This window comes from Macaca thibetana, chromosome 10 (assembly GCF_024542745.1).
Source record: "Macaca thibetana thibetana isolate TM-01 chromosome 10, ASM2454274v1, whole genome shotgun sequence".
NCBI classification, from domain to species: Eukaryota; Metazoa; Chordata; class Mammalia; order Primates; family Cercopithecidae; genus Macaca; species Macaca thibetana.
The window spans coordinates 29579558-29599253 of NC_065587.1; the positions used below are offsets into that span (position 1 = coordinate 29579558).

Consider the following 19696-nt stretch of genomic DNA (forward strand, 5'->3'; position numbering starts at 1 on the left):
GAGCCTGAGAACTGGGCAGGAGTCCAGGAGTGTTTGAAGCTTGTATTATAAATCAGTGTCCTGGGGGCTTGGCCAGGCTTCTGCTGGCACCAGTGTGGAGAGTGACCACTGGTGACTGCTCCAGTGCTGGAAGCACAGGTGAGAGTGACTGTCCCTCCTGGGGACACAGTCAGTGAGGGCTCCTGAGTCACTACAGCCTGAGAATTGGACCCTGAATCAAAAAAACAGACACAGGTTAGAAATTAGAAGGGGAGACACAAGGATCCCTCCAAAGGCTGGTATTTGAAATCTCTCTTAACCTGGGCAGCAAGTGAGGAGGAACTGGAGGAGGAGCAGAGTCCAGGCCATGGTGCTGGTATTGGAAGGGATCCCTGGCTCCAGAGCTGGGGCTGGATTCTGATGGCTCTTTATCTCCTATTGAGCTCTCTGCTTGGAGAGAGTGTGTTGTGTGCTGCTGTATGCAAATCTTCACTGCCTTTACCACCACCTAGGTCCACAGCCCTGAGAGCAGCTACCCTGTAAGGGACCAGCCCAGGGTGGCTGTGTGCTGTGGATTTGCCCTGTGGGAGGAAGCAGCTGCTTTAACATTTGCATGAGTCAGTGACCAACTGTGCAGGGTTAATCAAGTTTGAACCTCTTAAGCTTCTTATAATCGAAGAAACCGAGACTGCCCCCTGGTGGCTTTCCTGGACTGAGAATGCATGGTCTTTCACTTGTTTAACAAATAACTATTGATTTATCTGTGGACATTGCCGCAATATTTTCCAGACCAATTCACACCCATTACTTGTCTATTCTTTGCTCATTCCTATTTGTTCTACTTTCTCTTGCTGTTGCTGAAATCCTGCCCCTGTGACTATAATTCGATTTTAGTGCTACATGGCATTCATTGTTATTTGAATGGTTTGAATGGCTAAACAATTGTTTTAATGACCTACTGACTTTTTGAAACTATTTGTGTGCAGTCTCATATTAAATAAATAGCTGGTTTAAGTGAGAATTTTTAAAATAATTTACTTTAGAGAATTTTTAAAAAGAAAATGACCAAAGGAGGAAAGTTGAAGTTTTATTGTCAATTCAGTGGACCCTCAAGTCATCCATAAGGATGATCAACAGGGTCTGCATAATGATCCCACTCTCACCCACCCCACCACTGAAAAGTCCACTGGAAACAAAGCCTGGGTGAGCTTTCCTGGTTGGCGATGCTTCCTACATAGAATCACACATTGTTGCCAGCAGAATGCAGCATTGCCTATTACTCCACTGGGAGAGGACAACTGGATGCTTGTGCTTGGAATTCTCCTGAACTCTGCTCATGTGCCTCTTCCCTTGAATTACTTTAACTTGTATTATTTTGATGTAGGAAAATTTATTAATGAATGTCACATTTTTCAGTGAGTTATGTGAGTCCTTCCAGGGAATCATAGGAAGCGAAGGGCTGTTGTTAGCCCTTATCTTACAATCAGCTTCAGAATTGAGTGAGCTCTTTGGAATCTTCAGACCTCCCAGGTTCCAATCTCACATTATTCTTTTCTTTAACTTCAAAACAAGTTTTATTTGGGAAGAGTTTCTTATTTTGTCAAAGCTGCAAGCAAGCTTCTTTCACAATTACACTTCTAGAGACCTAGTAGTTTCAGAGATGTCAGTGTTCAAAGGTATGTTTTAAAATCAATAACAAAACCAAACCCACACCAAAAGGCAATCACTTTTTGGTTGGTTTCGAAGGGACAACCACTGATTTCAGATGTTCTCAGAAATAAACTCAGCACTTCCTTGGAAAACGTATAGCAGGGAATCAGTGCCCACAGATGAAATGTCTTTGACTATGTTAGTTATTTGGACAAGACAATTCTCTCCTTAGAACATAAAGTAAGATAAAAAGTACCAGCTGGCAAAGTATGCAGCACAGCACCAGTTTTACAGAGGGATTACAAGGTCTTGGGTTCAGTCGCTGTTAGCTTATGGCACACAAAATAAGAGCAGTCACTGGAAGTGGAAGGAGAATGATGATGAGCAGGGCATCTCTCACAGTCTCATTCAGCCTTTTAACTTGTTAAATGGATATGCTATGTTCTGTAGCATCTTTGAGAAAACATCTGAGACAGTTCAAAAACAACAGCAACAGAAGCCATTCAGTATTATTCCCCAGAAAGTCCATATTTGAAAAGAAGGAGGGACCTACTCAGGGTTCCCATGGAGGACTGTGCCTCCCATCCACTTCTGTCTCCAGGAGATACAAAACGTCAGCAGGAGTGTGCTCTACCACAGCATCCCAGCCCATGTCACTCATAGGGGAGTGAGTGAGATCCTTTGGAAGACACTTACAGCACAGTCCAAAGTTAATGGAAACCATGCAGCTGTTTTCCAGTGAGACGGCTGGAAATCAACCCCTTCAAAAATATCTTTTTAAGCAGCGTCTTAATTGATACAATTTTTATAAAATATTATTTTACTGTGCAGAATCTGTTTTAGGCTTTTCTGTGCTTTATCCAAAATGTCTTTTTCCTCAAAATACAAATAATTATTGTACTCTATCAAACCCTTATCTTTGTAAGTATCAGGCAATAACTTGGCTGTCTTTGTGCCTTCAGAAGGATTAATATAAATCCCAGGATGTCTCCCTGACCAAAGCTAGAAGAGTACTGTTTGTCTGTGGACTGGTGGAACTTGGTTCCCTTTTGCTCTGCCAAGAACAGCTGAATTTATCATAACCTAAGAGAGATTGATGTTTACCTCAGGGCTGAGACCAACCCAGTCTGGCAGCAGTGTCTGGTGACAACTCATTTACGGTGATTTCAAGGTACCAGGTCCCTTTCTATGCCCCGTGAGAGGCCTTATAGAGTACCGCTTCCGTCCAACCACAGACAGCCAGCTGGCCATTGGAGATCTTTACCTGGGGAACTCAATCAAGTTAGGCTAACAAAACCTGTTCATAGAACCAGTCACTGTGGAGGTTTCCAGGAATAAGTCCTCCTGCCTGAAAGTCTTCAACCTTCTGAGGACCAAGGGTGTGTGGATCAGGTTCAGTTAGAATATACCAGTAGCCATCTTTGTTCTAAAAGTTGGGTGTTCTAGAAGTTGTAAGGGGGAAGGCACTGAGCAGAAAACAAAGGGTCACTCTAGACCTTCTTGGTGTTCTCTGAGATCTCATCCTGCTGTTTGCACTGAGCTCCTCTTCCTCTTTTCTGCTGCTTCCTGTTCAATTCCCCCATTCAGATTCCTACTCATAGACCAGGCACTGCTTTGCTTTTGGTTGTCATAAACAGGATCCGTGTTACCAAGGTCCTGATCCAAAAGTCCATATCTTGGGCAATCTTCTTTCAGGTCTTTACTCCCTGGATCCAAGTGTTTCTTTACCAAGAATAAATCTCCTTTTTCCTCATTGTTTTAACAATGTTAGTCAGCCTAGTCATTTCCCCAGGTGTCTGAATGATCATCATGCACTCCCATTATTTATCAAGAAATGGTATAATATTCATCCTGTGTTGGGGACTGCCATGCCATTTTGACCAAAGCACTGAGGGACATTTCCTTCATGTTTGCTTGCTTCTGGATGAAATATGCCACTATCATTGACATATCTTTGCCAGATATATCAACTATGAACCATTTTCATAGGACAACAGATGCCCGTCTCCAGCTAGAGAGGCTGCTACCACTGCCACCAGCTTCATCTCCACTTCTTTGCCCATTGTTGCACTAGTGGCTGCTCCTGGACTGGGTCAGGCACTCACTGCTACCATCATGGTGACCCCCAGACTTTCTCATGTTATTTTGTGTCACCTGCAATGAGGCATCTTCAACTCTATTGGTCTGTTAAGATGCTGTGGGGCTTGCACAGAAGGAAGGGTGTCCTGGAGACTCAGGCACACTCTCCTAGTCCTGTTTGCTTTTATTGTTCTTGGAAGTAGAGAAACTGCACCGAATATAAATCTTTTTCTTTTTGACTGTGTTAAATTATTCAAACACAAAACACGATATTTTAACCATTTTCAAGTGTGTGCTTCAGTATCATTAAGTAAATTCACATTGTTGTATAAGCACAGTACCACGATTTATCTCCAGGTATTTTTCATCTTCCCAAACCAAAACTTCATACCTGGAAAACATCATTCTACCTTTTGCCTCTATGGATTTCACTACACTAGATACCCCATAGAGGGGCAAGCAAACAACTTTTATCCTTTGAAACCAGCTTATTTCTGCTGGTATCATGTCTTTAGGGTTCATCCATGCCATCGCATGGGTCAGAACTTTCTGTTTAAGGCTGAATAATAATTGCCTTGTGTGTGTATACTATATCCCGTTTATCCAATAGATGACACTTGGGCTGCCTCCACCTTTTAGCTATTGTGAATAATGCTGCTGTGAACAAGGGTATATAATTATCTCTTTGAGATCCCGCTTTCAATCTTTGAGGCACATTCCCAGAAGTGAAAATTCTGATAAAATGGTAATTCTGTGTTTATTATTCTGAGAAACTGTCACCAAGGCCGCCACAGTGGGTGCATTATTTTATGGTCCCTCCAGCAATACATAACAGTTATAATTTCTATACATCTTTGCTAGAACCTATTATTTTCTATTATTTCGGTAAAGCCATTTTAATGGGTGTGGGTCCTGGTTTTGTTTTGGGTTGTTTCCTGTTTGCTCAAATATTGAAATGTAAGAGATTTATTTTCTTTCTTTCTCTTCCTTTTCTTTCCTTCCTTCCTTCCTTCTTTCTTTCTTTCTTTCTTTCTTCCTTTCTTTCTTTTTCTTTCTTTCTTTCTTTCTTTCTTTCTTTCTCCTTCTTCCTGTCTGTCTTTCTTTGCTTTCTTCTTTCTTTCTTCTCTCTCTCTCTCTTTCTTTTTGTAGAGACAGGGTCTTGCTTTGTTGCCCAGCTGGTCTTGAACTCTTGACCCCAAGCAATCCTTCCACCTCAGTCTCTCAAAGTGCTAGGAGTATATGCATAAGTCACCATGCCTAGCCACAAGATAATTTTACATGGTGATGTTTGTATTCGGAACCATTAACGAATACATTTAATCATTCTGACAAAGTTTCCTTTGTGGGACTTTTAAGGGTATTCTACATATGACATTAAATCAAATGAAAATGGAGATAATTTCACTTTTTATTTCTAATTTTATTTCTTTCCCTTGCCTAATTACTCTAGCTGGGTCTTCCAATGCTGTTTTTCATAGAAGCAGTGAAAATGTGCATTGTTGCTTTGTTGCTGATAGATATTATGAAACATATCTTTGGTCTTTCACATTGCATATGATGTTAGTCGTAGGATTTTCATAGATGGCCTTTACTATGTTGAGGTAGTTTCCTTCTATTCATAGTTTGTTGAGTGTTTTTGCCATGAAAGGGTGTGGAGTTTTGTGAAATGATTTTCTGTAGCCAGGGTCTTACTGCATTACATTGGAAAAAGCCACTCTGCTTCACACCCACCCCTACCCCCTCCATTATATGCCTGGTGTTAGAGAGGAATAAATACCTTGTGTTTTCCAGAGGAAAAGGCTCAGTCCATGAGAAACACAGCAGTGATCACCTGTGTGAGGGGATGGGGGAGCAGGTTAGGCCCTCATAGTTACAACTGTGGACTCTGCTTCAACCATAGTAGCTCTTACTTCTGTATAGGTGTTGACTGGTAACAGAGATACCCCTGTTACCCTGGACTCAGACATGGGCAAGGGCTCCAGGGAAAACAGAGGAATGGAACAGAATCAGAAGCAATAAGGTGAGGGGACTAGGCTCAGACTCCTGTGAGTAGTTTGGGGTGACTATTATAGCAGGTGACCCCATTTGTCCCAGAGTTGGTGGCAGTGGTGATGAGTCTCAAAGAAGCCAGTTTCTGCCTCACTCTGACCTCCTACTGCTGATGGCCCCCCTTCCTGTAGATTGATCAGGAATGACTCCTTCATGACTCCCAAATTTAGAAGACCAGCTTGATTTCTATGGGTGGCCTCAGAGTATCCATTAATGGGTTTTAGATGAAAGGAAAAGGTGCAATGGTTTCTTCATGCAAATCAGCCCCCTCTTCTTGTCTGCCAGTCCCTTCATAGAACCTCAGTCCAGAGAGTCACTAGAATACATTTCCCAGCTGGGGTGGAGAAGGCCAAATTGGCTGAATCTGGTTCCCTGTGAGGACACAGCTGCTGACCCCAGTGAGCAGTGAGCAGATGATACAGGGTCACAGCAGGATGGTTTCCCAGTTGTTCTTATCTGTTGACCCCTCAAGGACAAGCTACAGCACACAGTGCTGCCCCAGTAGCAGACCTACTGAGCCCTTCATTGTTCTCTGCCTTTGTCTTTTTCTTCTGCATGAAAGATATGAGAGTAAGGGCCTTTGTTGAACTGTATTTATAGTCATTGCTCTGCACAGAATTCCCATATCATTACATGTCTGTTTGGTTCATGCTGTTATTTTTAGTAAAGTCCTGGGATCTTAGTCTCACTGAAGGAGATTCTCTGACAGACATCAGAGCAGAGAGCCCAGTTTGGTGATGGGGAAGCCAGCAGAATTGCAGGCCTGTGGCTGGAGATGTCTCCTTCCCCACTCAACAGTGTGGCCCCTTTTCAGACTGCCAAGTCCTGTCCTGGAAGCTCTGGGCTCTCAGGGTGCACCTCTCCCTACTCTCAGACCACCCACCTTCAGCATCAAAAGGTCCCTAGGGTTTGGTGTCTCATTGGATGTTGTGGGACATCAGGGACCCCTAATGGAGGGACCAGTTGGAGCCACAGCAGAGGAACATAAATTGTGAAGATTTCATGAACATTTATCAGTTCCCAAAATTAATACTTTTATAATTTATTATGCCTGTCTTTACTTTAATCTCTTAATCTCATTATCTTCATAAGCTCAAAATGTACATCACCTCAGGACCACTATTGTATAAACTGATCGTAAAATATGTGTATTTGAACAATATGAAATCAGTGCACGTTGAAAAAGAACAGAATAATGTGATTTTCAGGGTATAAATAAAGACCACTATAAGGTCTGACTGCATGTGGAGCGGGGCAAAATGGAGCCATATTTTTCTTCTTGCAGAGATCCCATACACAGACATGCAAGTAGCAGAGATATGGCTGAATTCTTTTCCAAACAAGGAATATTAATAGTTAATACCCTGGGGAAGGAATGAATTCCTGGGGTAAGGTCTATAAAGAGGCACTCTGGGAGTGTCTGTCTTCTGCAGTTGAGATAAGGACTGAAATACATGCTGGTCTCCTGCAGTACCCTCAGGCTCACTAGGGTGGGAAAAAACCCCACCCTGGTGAAATCAAGGTCAGGCCGGTTCTCTGTTTTCTATTGTTGAAGGTGTTTATCAAGACAATATGTGAACATAGACCCTCATCAGGAGGTTTTGACTTTGCCCTTTGCCTTGTGATCTTTTTGCCCTTTGAGGCATGTGATCTTTGTGACCTACTCCCTGTTCATACACCCCCTCCCCTTTTAAAGTCCTTAATAAAAACCTGCAGTTTTGTGGCTCAGGGGCCATAATGGATCTACTGATATGTGATGTCACCCCCAGTGGCCCAGCTGTAAAATTCCCCTCTTTGTCCTCTTTCTCTTTATTTCTCAGACCAGCTGACACTTAGGGAAAATAAAAGGAACCCACATTGAAATAATGGGGGTGTTTTCCCCCAATAACTGAACAAAGGGAGAGCCATGCTGAGCTCTTCTATTTCTTACTTATTTATCCCTGGCTTAAGCCACACTGTATGGGAACCGAGTAGTGCCCTTGCATCTGGTTTTGAAAGGCTTATGAGGTCTCTCATCCGGATCTCTGGCTGCAGCAACCCCAGCAGAGGTCATGAGTCTGCACACTTGAAGAATAATAGAAACAAGAACTATGGAAGTGAGTAGGCATTATTGATTGGGAATCTTATATCATTTATTTACTGCTGACTTGTTTTCTTGAGGGTAGCTGTGTTAGACAAGCTCTGTCTTTGAGGTTCATCTCACAGAACTGGCATCAGTAAGAGGAGGCCAGCCCCAACACTCCCTCTTCCAAGTCTTGAATCCTGTGAGGAGTTGACAGATAAACTACAGGGCACCCAGGTATTCCAAAGAAAAATATTGTATGGGATATACTAACACACACTAATTCTTTGTCATTGTTTTACTGAATTCAAATTTGACCTCCAGTGTTTTTATTTGATAAATTGCAGAATCCTACCTCCAGGCTACATGCACTCCCTCTCTAACCAGGGCCTACTGCATGGAAAGCAATCATAAAGCGGTTGTCAGGATTCAATGAGGTCATACTCTCAGGAATTAAAAAATGTTGGTCAATAGTAAGGCTGCAGTTGTACTAAATCTTGATACAATCTATCAAAACCTCCAGGATACAGCAAAGGCAGTGCTAAAAGAAAAGTTTAGTGTTAAATACACACAACAAAAAGCCTGAAAGAGCACAAACAGAAAATCTGAGGTCACACCTCATGAAACTGGAGGATCAAAAACAATGCAAATCCAAATTCAGCAGAAGAAAAGGAATAACTAAGATTAGACCACAACTAAATAAAATTAAACAAAACCAATACAAAAGATAATATGCACATAAACTAAAAAACCTAGAGAAGGCGAATAAATATCTAACTACACACAACCCTCCTAGATTAAATCAGGAAGATGTAGAAACTCTGAACAGACCAATAACAAGCAGTGAGATAGAAACAATAATTTTTAAATGTCAACCCCCAAAAAAGTCCAGGACCAGACAGATTCACATTTGAATTCTATCAGACGTTGAAAGAAGAATTGGTACAAAGTCTATGACAGTAACTGTGATGGTTAATATTGAGTGACAACTTTATTGGATTGAAGGATACAAAGAATTGATCCTGGGTGTGTCTGTGGGGGTTTTGCCAAAGAGATTAACATTTGAGTCAAGGAGCTGGGAAAGACGGACCCGCCATTAATCTGGGTGTGCAGAAGCGAATCCGCTGCCAGCATGGCTAGAATATAAGCAGACAGAAAGATGTGCAAAAGAGACTGGCTTAGTCTCCCGGCCTACATCATTCTCCTGTGCTGGATGCTTCCTGCCCTTGAACATCGGACTCCAAACTCTTCAGTTTTGGAACTTGGACTGGCTCTTCTTGCTCCACAGCCTGCATACAGCCTATTGTGGGACTTGTGATCCTGTGAGCTAATAGTTAATAAACTCCATTAGTTCTGTCCCTCTGGAAAATACTGACTAATACACTAATCCACAGGATGGAGAAATAGGGACTCCTTCCTAAATAATTCTATGAATCCAGTGTCACCCTGAATCCAAAATGAGGGAAGGACGTAACGAAACAAGAAATCTACAGACCAATATCCCTGATGAACATAGATGCAAAAATCTTAAACAAAATACTTGCTAACCGAATCCAACAGCTATCAAATCACAGTCCACCATGATGAAGTGGGTTTCTTACCAAGGATGCTTGGAGGGTTTAACATACAAAGTCAATAAATGTAATATATCACATAAACATAATTAAAAACAAAAATCACATGATTATTTCAATAGATGCAGAAAAAGTATTTGACAAAATCCAGCATGGCTTCATGGCTTATTAAAAAGCCCTCCCTGCTGCAAATTGGAACATAGAATTTAAAAGCATTTTCTTTTTTTTTTTTTTTTTTTGAGACGGAGTCTCGCGCTGTCAACTGGAGTGCATGGTAATGACGCCAAGCCCCTCCACTGGGCACAGTCCGCCACAGCCGGCTAGTTTTTTGCATTTTTTTTTTAGTAGAGACTGAACAGTTAACCAGATGGTCTCGATCTCCTTCGTGATCTGCCCGTCTCGGCCTCCCAAAGTGCATTTTCATTTTCTGAGAACTGGAACAAGACAAGAATGCCCACTTTCACCACTTCTGTTCAATATGGTACTGGAAGTCTTAGCCAGAGCAATCAGACAAGAGAAAGAAATTAAGGGCATCCAAATTGGTAAAGAGGAAGTCAAACTGTCACTATTTGCTTATAATATGATCGTATACCTAGAAAACCTTAAAGACTCATCCAAAAATCTCTGAGAACTGGTGAGTGAATTCAGCAAAATTTCAGGATACAAAATTAAGACACACAAATAAGTAGCTCTGCTGCACAACAGCAACCAAGCTGAGAATCAAATCAAGAACTCACCCCTTTTCCAAATAGCTGCAAAAATAAAAAATACTTAGGACTATTCCCCACCAAGGAAATGAAAGACCTCTACAAAGAAAAGTACAAAACACTGCTGAAAGAAATCATAGATGACGCAAACAAATAAAAACACATCCATGCTCATGAATGGGTAGACTCAATATTGTGAAATGATCATACTACCTAAAGCAGTCTAGAAATTCAATGTAATTCCCATCAAAATACCAACATCATTTATCACAGAACTAGAAAAAACAATCCTAAAGTTCTTATGGAACCCAAAAAGAGCCCGCATAGCCAAAGCAAGACTAATAAAAAACAAACAAACAAACAAACGAACAACAACAACAAAATCAAATCCAGAGGCATCAGACTATACTCTCGGACACCCTGTTCAACAAATGGTTCTGGATGATTGGCAAGCCAAATGCAGAAGAATAAAACTGGATTCTCATCACTCAGCTTATACAAAAATCAACACAAGATGAATCAAAGACTTAAATCTAAGGCCTGAGACCAAAAAAATTCTAGAAGATAACATTGGAAAAACTTTTCTAGATATTGGTTTAGGCAAAGACTTCATGACCAAGGTCCCAAAAGCAAATGCAACAGGAACAAAAATAAATAGATGGGACTTAACTAAACTAAAAAGCATCTACACAGCAAAGGAACCAATTTGCAGTTAACAGACAACCCAGAGTGGAAGAAAATCTTCACAATCTATGTATCCAACAAATGACTAAAGTCTAGAATCTACAAAAAATTCAAACAAATTATCAAGGAAAAACTAAACAATCTCATTCAAAAGTAGGCTAAGATGTAAAGAAAAATTCTTAAAAGAAGATATATGAATGGCCAACAGACGTAAAGAAAAATGCTCAGGGCATCATCTAATGATCAGGGAAATGCCAATCAAAACCACAACACAATACCACCTTAATACTGCAAGTATGGCCAATATTAGATGTTGGCATGGATGTGGTGAAAAAAAAAAACACACTTTTACACTGTTGGTGGAAATGTAAACTGGTACAACTACTATGGAAAACAGGGTGAAGATTCCTTAAGGAACTAAAAATGCATGTACCCTTTCATCCAGTAATTTCATAACTAGGTATATATCCAGAGAAAAAGAAGTCATTATACAGAAAAGATACTTGCAGAAACATGTTTAACAGCAGCACAATTTGCAATTGCAAGAACATGGAACCAGCCCAAATGCCCATAAATCAACAGATGGATAAAGGAAATGTTATACATAGGCATATCATGGAACACTACGCAGCCATAAAAAGGAACAAAATAATAGCATTCACAGCAACCTGAATGGAATTGGAAACTGTTATTCTAAGTGCAGTAATGCAGGAATTGAAAACAAAACATTATATGTTCTCACTCATAAGTGGAAGATAAGCTATGAGAACACAAAGGCATAACAATGATACAATGGACTTTGGGGACTCAGAGGAAATGGTAGAAGGGGGATGAGGGATAAAAGACTACTCCCTGGGTACACTGTACACTGCTTGGGTGATGAGTGCACCAAAATCTCAGAAATTATGATTAAAGAACTTATTTATGTAATCAAACACCACCAGTTCCCTAAAAACCTATTAAAATAACAAATTAGTATTTAAAAAGAAAAAAACACTAACATCCTTAAAAACCCAAATAAATAAATACGTAAGTAAATAAATCAAATATGAGAACCTCTTCCAGTACAGAGAGAACCAGAGGCAAGAGATGAGGAAGGAAGAATCCCGACAAGCCCTCACAGACTCTCCTGTCACCTGAGATGAACATCACTCCAAGAGTTTCATTCTGATGGATGATCAATTCAAACTTTAAAATAAATAAACAAAATCAGGAATAATCAACCTAACGGCCCTCAAAGGTAGTCGTGAGCCCTCTATGGGATGGGTGCAATTCAGCAAGCACAGGAAGAGTCTCCAAAGAAATTTGCAGAGTAAAAGAAGCCAGAACAAATGGAAAGATAATGTTTGATAACACTGTTACATTCCAGAAAATGGAAACCAAACAATAGTGACAGAGGCAGATCTGTGGCTGCACAGGAGAGCACTGGGGAAGGGAGGGAGGGAGATGACAAAGGGTCATGAGGGGTTGCTGGGGCTGGTCACAGATTGCATAGCTCCCTGTTCATGGTGATGTATTCAAGGATCAAAAAAATGTCAAAATGTGTATACTTTCCTATTATAAATCTGGGTGTTTCATTAGATGTGCATTATTCCTACTTTCTTATTATAAATCTGGGTGTTTCATTAGATGTGCATTATTCCCACATGAAAGGAGTTTTATTAAAACAGAATGGACTGGGGAGAAAAGAAGCACAGGGATTCACACTGGGGAGCAGGGGGAGGAAGACACCACTCTGGAAACTCCTGGAAATGGGAAAAGGAGGATGATGGAGACACAGGTTCCCCATCAGAGGTGGGTCTGTGATGACACAGATGGACCTGCCACCTCAGCCCAGGACCTCAGTGCAGACACCCTGAATCCCAAGCTGCAGGGAGCAGGATGTTCCTTTTCCTGGACACTCTGTGGCTGAGTCTGAGGACTAAAGGGGAGGAGGAGCCTCCACTGTCAGGCAGGGCCCTGGATGCCCCTGGACCCATGGGGGAAGCTACAGCAGCAGAAGCCACAGGCCAGGCCTGAGCAGCAGGTGCCGGGGCTCACCCTCCTGGCAGAGGAGGAAGGGGGTTCTTGTCTCACTTCCCCCTGGGCCTGGAGCACTGTGGGACCGCTCAGGCTGCTATCCCATGCTGAGCAGTAATAATCAGCCTCATCCTCGGACTGGAGCCCACTGATGGCCAGGGAGGCTGACGTGCCAGACTTGGAGCCAGAGAATCGATCAGGGACCCCTGAGGGTCGCTGATTATTATTATAGATGAGGAGTTTGGGGGCCTTTCCTGAGAGCTGCTGGTACCAGTATACATAATTACTTCCGATGTTGGAGCTGCTTCCAGAACAGGAGATGGTGACACTCTGCCCGGGGGCCCCAGACGCTGAGGGTGGTTGAGTCAGCACAGACTGGGCCCAGGATCCTGGAAGCAAGAGAGACACAGACATGGTGATTGACAAGAGACAAAAGGAGACAAGAGGAGACAGCAGGACCCCATGGGCTTCCCAGGGACCCACTCTTGGTCCCATATCCTGTCACCTGCACAGTGAGTGAGGACGGTGAGGATGAGAGGGAAGCAGGCCATGCTGGAGATTGTCCTGAGTCCTGTCTTCTCTAGCCACAGCTGAAGCTGAGCTTCCCCCACATCTCTCCCTGTCTTCATACTCTGAAAGGGGGAGAGTCCATGCATGCAAATCAGACCTCCCAGGTTTTTGACTCCGCCCTGAGCCCTGGGTCAGGCTTCTGGGCTTGAGGATGTCAGGAGGTGGCAGGGGTGGCACTTTGTGGTCCCAGGGGGTGGGGAGAACACAGTTGTGAGCCCTGAGCAGAGGACAACAGGCAGAGCAGTTGTTTGGTTCCACTCCGTTCACCCCCAGTCTTTTTTCAGAAATGGTCCCCAAGTGCCCCCTAGTGTTCAGACTAAGGCAAACCATTCTATGATCAGGTAACCAGAGCCTCTGAGATACACCCTGCTCTCCCCATTCTGTCCACTGCCCCCACTCCCAAGTCCAGGCCCAGGAAGGTGGCACCTGTGTCACCCTCCTTTGATCTCAGGGCAGTCTTCACGCTCTACCGGACTCCTCAGGAGTGGATCTGTCCATGGTTCTTTGGTTGTACATTGCAGAGGACTCAGGTGATGGCTACACAAAGTCGTTTTCTTTCAGAATCAAGTCTACAGCGGGGACCGGCCCCATGGACTCACTTCCCTTCCTGTGTTGGACACCGGGTCCTCTCCTCTCATGTGGCTCCATCCTGGTGGCCAGAGCTCTCCTTCCTCTGTGGATCCTGCAGCACTGAGGAGAAAGGGAGCTCTTTCCTTTGGATGCCCTGGGGAGGGATTCTCAGAGGGATTTTCTGGTAAATCTTTGTTCTCCCTCTGCTTCCCCAGATTTGCAGTCACAGTCATCTGGATACTGTGACCAGGGATCTTGCCTAGGAGTCTGTCCTCCAAGCACTGAATGCCAGTCTGTGGGGGACCTTGGCAGATGTGTTTGGAGGTTCTCACTTATGAGCAAAAAGAGCAAAGATGTTCAGTCTTTGAAGATGGGAGGAATTAAAATTTTAACTTGGTTTGATGACCAAAGTCTGTCCTCAGGTGAGCCTGATATGTGATAGCTCTTAGCATCGAGCACCCCAACTAGGATTTCTAGGGAAAACTTATGGTTCAAATTCAGTAGTGAGTGTTGTAGGGGTAGCTTGAAGATGATAGAAATTATTCATCTTTTTTTTTTTTTTTTTTTTTTGAGATGGAGTTTCGCTCTTTTTGCCCAGGCTGGAGTGCAATGGCACGATATCAGCTCACCACAACCTCCACCTCCTGGGTTCAAGCAATTCTCCTGCCTCAGCCTCCCGAGTAGCTGGGATTACAGGCATGCGCCACCATGCCTGGCTAATTTTGTATTTTTAGTAGAGACAGGGTTTCTCCATGTTGGTCAGGCTGGTCTTGAACTCCCGACCTCAGGTGATCCACCTGCCTTGGCCTCCCAAAGTGCTGGGATTACAGGAGTGAGCCACCGCGCCCGGCCAAATTATTCATCTTTGATCTGTAATGACATCTAGAATCTAATAAACTAAAAACAATAAGGTTAAGAAAAAATGTAATTCTGTTGTTTGAAATGAAAAATGAAATAGATGATGTCTATGACTGCGTGAGTTCTGGCACGATACACCCTGGACTCTTAACAAGTATTGGTTTCGGGAATTTTATGGGGATGGAGGAAAACAGCTGGATGGTGATGTTGATATTTATACCGCTGAATGTATCATCTGGCAGTTGTAGTACAATGAGATTTTTTATTTTTTTTGAGACAGAGTCTTGGTCTGTTGCACAGGCTGGAGTGCAGTGGTGCAATCTTGTCTCAATGCAACCGCCGCTTCCCAGGTTCAAGCAATTCTCCTGCCTCAGCCTCCCAAGTAGCTGGAATTACCGGCACATGCCACCATGCCTGGCTAATTTTTGTATTTTTTTAGTAGAGACGGGGTTTCACCATGTTGGCCAGGCTGGTCTCGAACTCCTGACCTTGTGATTGGCCCCCTCGGCCTCCCAAAGTGCTGGGATTACAGGTGTGAGCCACTGCGCCCGGCCACAATGAGATTTTAAATGCTCCATTGAAACAACCAAATAGTGAGATTTATTATAGACATTTGAATAAAACCAATCCATATATGTAACTGAAGTAAAATGTATGCTATATTTTGGGATCGCATTTCAAGGCTGACATTATTTTAAATGTTCCTTTTTGTGATAGCCATGTTCCTTTACATAGTTTTTATAGTTTTTAAAATATGTTTATTGTACTTACATAACACATCAGGCATATTAAGTTTTATTTATTTCTTTTATTTATTTATTTCGAGCTATTAGATCTGGGCTTTGGTTCCTGTTTCCTTCTCCTTGCTTTTTCTTTGGTGATGCATAGATGGTCACAGGGAATTTTGTTGTCCTTTCCTCCCACTTTAATGAACAGGGGGTCACGGAGGCTGAGCGGTGTTTCACATACAGGACAAGGCTGCACACGGCCCCCTCCCTGCCCACAGATATGCTTCCTGGTGGATGCCCCATGAGCTCTTAGGCTGAGGGCAGAGAGAAGAACAGGTCCACAGCTAAGGAACCTGGACACCCAGAGGCTCCGGGAGGAAGGGGCAACACCTGGACAGTGAACCCAGAACAGAGGACACTGACTATGGATTTTTTGTGTGATCCTCGACAGGGACCCTCACAGACAGACCAAAACCCCAGTCCCTGTGTGTCTTCAGGGTGCAGGTCCTTCCAGGTCCTCCTTTTGTCACTGCACTAGACTCCAGGCCTCTGCCTCCTGTGAGTCACAATGGACAGTCTCCTCTTCAGGCTGCACCCTCTTTATCCCATCTGACCCCACACCCATCTCCTCCTCCCCCGTAAACCATCCCCTGCTCACTTCCATTAGCATTTTTGCATCACTCTGGGATCACAGCCTCCCCAGGGATGTCTCTGCAGGATATCCATGTTGCAGATAGCTCAGCCCTTTGACAGGACCGCTGTGCCTGGGCCACCTAAGGCTGAGCACTTCTCTTGCTTCTCTTCTACACCAGCTCTAGGCCAAGCCACATCTAGATCTTTCAGAATGCTGAGCCCACGTTTTCTTAAGAATCAGACTTCCTGTCTCACATTTGGGTCTCTGAGTCACACAGGCTGCATTCTCCTTTCTTGTCATCTGTCCCACAGTTTCAGAGCTCAGGAAATGGCCAGCATACCTGCACCAAAAGAGGCAGTACCTTTCGTACCAGGCCGAAGGCTCCTGGACTGCTGGGCGACACAGGCTGGATTCTTTCTTGTCATCCCCACCTCATCCACATCCACCATGTGTGGGCAGCTCCTTTTGCTTCTAGAAACAAGTTGCTTCTCTTTCCATTGGGAGACCAGTAAAAAAAGGTGTTACTGTCACTGAACTCTTGCTCTGCTTTCAGTAACACAAGTGACAGCAGAAGCCTTGGCATGAACTGGTGTTGGTCACAGGCAGGGATAAAGGAGGGACGGGCAGAGAGGATGAGTGGGGCAGATCTTCTCTCATTTCCCCATGGAACAGGAACCCTTGGTAACACGGAGCCAGGATGCAGCTGTGTGACACTGATAAACAGCCTGTCCTCAGGCTGGAGCCCAGAGGTTGTCCAGGAGGCTGTGTGAATAAACCCAGAGCAGGAGAATCAGGCTGGGACCCCTGAGGGACCATCACTGCTGTCCTAGGTCACAAACGTAGGTGCTCTTTCTGGGAAGGAATGCCCAGTGTTTCTGCGGCTCCCCGTGCAGTAAAAGTTGACATTGAGATGGGGGTTTTCTCAAGAGTTTCCCGGGGAGGAGTCACTTGAAGCAAAGATTGGGCGGTTTCTGTACTGGGATATTCCACAGACTCACCACTAGACCCTGACTCAGCGAGAAGCTCCAATGGTGTAAGAGAGGAGAAGAGAACACAGTCAGGCCCTGAGCGATCAGGAAACCCACCCTCAGCAGTTCCCGTGGTCCTGAGTGGGATGAGCTGCAGGAAAGTCACATCCCTGGGACCTACTTCCCCCGTGGCCAAGGAGCAGCTTCAGCCTCGTCTCAGCCATGGTGGAGCCTCCCCTTGACTCTCTCATGTCCTACATAGAGGTTCACTGGCCTCAGGCCCCCAGTTACCCTTAGACCTAACCCCATCTCCTGACATTTCCACTGAAATGCAGGTACCCAGGACTGAGCCAGGTCAGCTCTGTATCTGGAATTCTTCCCTGACTTGTGTCCTCAGGCAGCATTTCATATTTGAGGGCCTTGTTCCTGGGACACAGTGAGCCTCAGACAGCCCTGAGAACAGACAACTGGGGATGGAAGGGGAGGTCGCTGCTTGTACACTGGAAGAGCAGAGTCCATGCTGCAGGGGACTGTTCACCTGCTACCATGTCCCCAGGCTCTGACCATGCTGTGAGCTTGGAAAGGCTCATTTTGCTTCTTTCAAAACAAAAGTCCAGCTCCACAGGTACTGGTGTCAGCACATATGGACATGCAGCCAACGCTTCAGGGTCATCAGGTGCTTTGGTTTTGTTTTGTTTTACTGAGACTTCAGAAGAATGGATGAGAAATTGACAGAAGCACCTTTGACACTAGAAAGTACTTCCAAATGTAGTTTGTGCCTAGGTTGGTTATTTTAAAAATTTAAAACTATTACGGAACAAGACCCAGATCAGGGTGAGGTTTTTGTCCCACTTCCCCATCAGTGAGTGTCACTGTGAGAAGCATTGTTGTGCCAAGTCGTACAGTAATAGTCAGCCTCATCCTCAGACTGGAACCCAGAGATGAGTAAAATCCCTGCATTGGCCGAAGCATCTTTGGATCCAGAGAAGCGGCTGGGGACTCCAGAGCCCTGGCCCTTATTTGAGTCTGAGTAGTAGTACAGTAGGTACCGGGGAGGACTCCCTGGCTTCTGCTGGTACCAGTGTATATTGTAGCCACCAACACTGATGCCACTGCGCAAGGTGCAGGTGAGTCTGACTGATGCTCCAGGAGATGCTGAGAGGGAGGTTGGCTGAGTCAGCACAGGCTGTGAGAGGGAACCTAGAAATACAGGCATTTATAGGTTTTAAGGCAGAAACTAGAGTAACATGTTTTAGGGATCTTTGACAGAAGAGTCACAATCAGGCTGGGTGGCTGACCCTGGTCTCTGAGGCCTGTTCCTACCTGTGCAGTGAGAGAGGAGCAGGAGGAGGAGAGGAGTCCAGGCCATGGTGGACACAGCCTCTTTCCCTGCAGTGGGACTGGGCTGCCCCAGGCCTCCTTTTCTTCCCACCCTCTGCAGAGGAGGGGCTGCTCATGCAAATGTGTTTCCACCCAGGGACTGCCCAGCCCCTCCCTGAGCCCTGGGGATGCAGCTCAGCTCACTCTGCAGACTGAGCAGGAGGAAGATTTGCTTTTCTTCTTGCAAGGCCCTGGGAGGAAGCACCTGTTGAGACCATACACAGGTCCCTGCTCAGGGATCTCTGCCAGGCCAGAGGGGACACAGCTACCAAGTCCCCATCATTGAGCACAGGGCCCAGCCCCCAGGCCTGTATTTCTTTGAGTGAATAGTCATCATCCGATGCTGGTCCCGGAACACACACTTTCCCATGACTCAGAGACTTCAGAAGCCAGCTGGTCTCTGCAGCTCTCCAGTCACTGTCTGTATTCACATGTCCATGGTCTGATTCCTAGACACTGCTTCTCTTATGCTGTGCATTGTTACTGTGACTTCTCACTCCCAGAAGTAGTCTAGGTCTGTGGGATGTGCACACATGTACATATATAACTATTACAGGTGTCAGCACCCCTGCATGGCATTCTAGAAAAATCTAATTGCCCATGTGCCATCAGGGTGGGCATCATGGAAAAGGGGTCAGCTGAGGAGCTGGGTTGAAGAAAAGCTAGGGGCTCCTTAAAAGGATGGTGAAAATGAGAATTTTCCAGGAAAAATAAATGATCCATCAGATTTCAAAGGCAGCAGTTCAGCAAAAGTTACACATACAATCGTTTTGTATGTTTTATAGAGATTTGATTTAATTTAGTAATGTAGGAAAATTAATAGATTTGGTAGACTTACCTTTACCAGTGAGCAGTATGACGTATTTCTCTGTTTTATGAAGTTAGCCATTAGCTCCCTAAGTAAAACTTGTCATTGTCTACACAGTTGTGTCATATTTTTTGGTCAAGAATTTGTCCTAGATCTTATACAATTTGTTTGTATTGTGATGTTGAAATATGTATTTTTTGACTGGATGTTTTCAGTTTATTAGAAAGATCAGTATGTATTTTTCCCCCAAAGTTGTCTTGCAAGTGAGAAGACAAGGGCAGAGACCATCACTTCTCAATGTAGCCGCGTCTACTCTTGTGCTAACTGTGCAAATGGTCCCTGGATTTCCAGACTCACAAGGTGCTTTAGTGAATAAT

At 44.2% G+C, this 19696-nt stretch overlaps 1 pseudogene and 2 gene segments (V, D, J or C); all 3 read right to left on the reverse strand.

Annotated features, from left to right (window-relative positions):
* Positions 1 to 2182: 2182 nt before the first annotated feature.
* LOC126964063 (set1/Ash2 histone methyltransferase complex subunit ASH2-like) lies at positions 2183 to 3692 on the reverse strand (annotated as a pseudogene).
* A 9039-nt stretch (positions 3693 to 12731) lies between these two features.
* LOC126964064 (immunoglobulin lambda variable 1-47-like) lies at positions 12732 to 13494 on the reverse strand. The segment is given in 2 exon segments: positions 12732 to 13192; positions 13309 to 13494. Coding segments are annotated over 2 exon segments (612 nt in total).
* Positions 13495 to 17982: 4488 nt separating this feature from the next.
* Positions 17983 to 18658, reverse strand: LOC126929760 (probable non-functional immunoglobulin lambda variable 5-48). The segment is given in 2 exon segments: positions 17983 to 18331; positions 18455 to 18658. Coding segments are annotated over 2 exon segments (387 nt in total).
* Positions 18659 to 19696: the final 1038 nt, after the last annotated feature.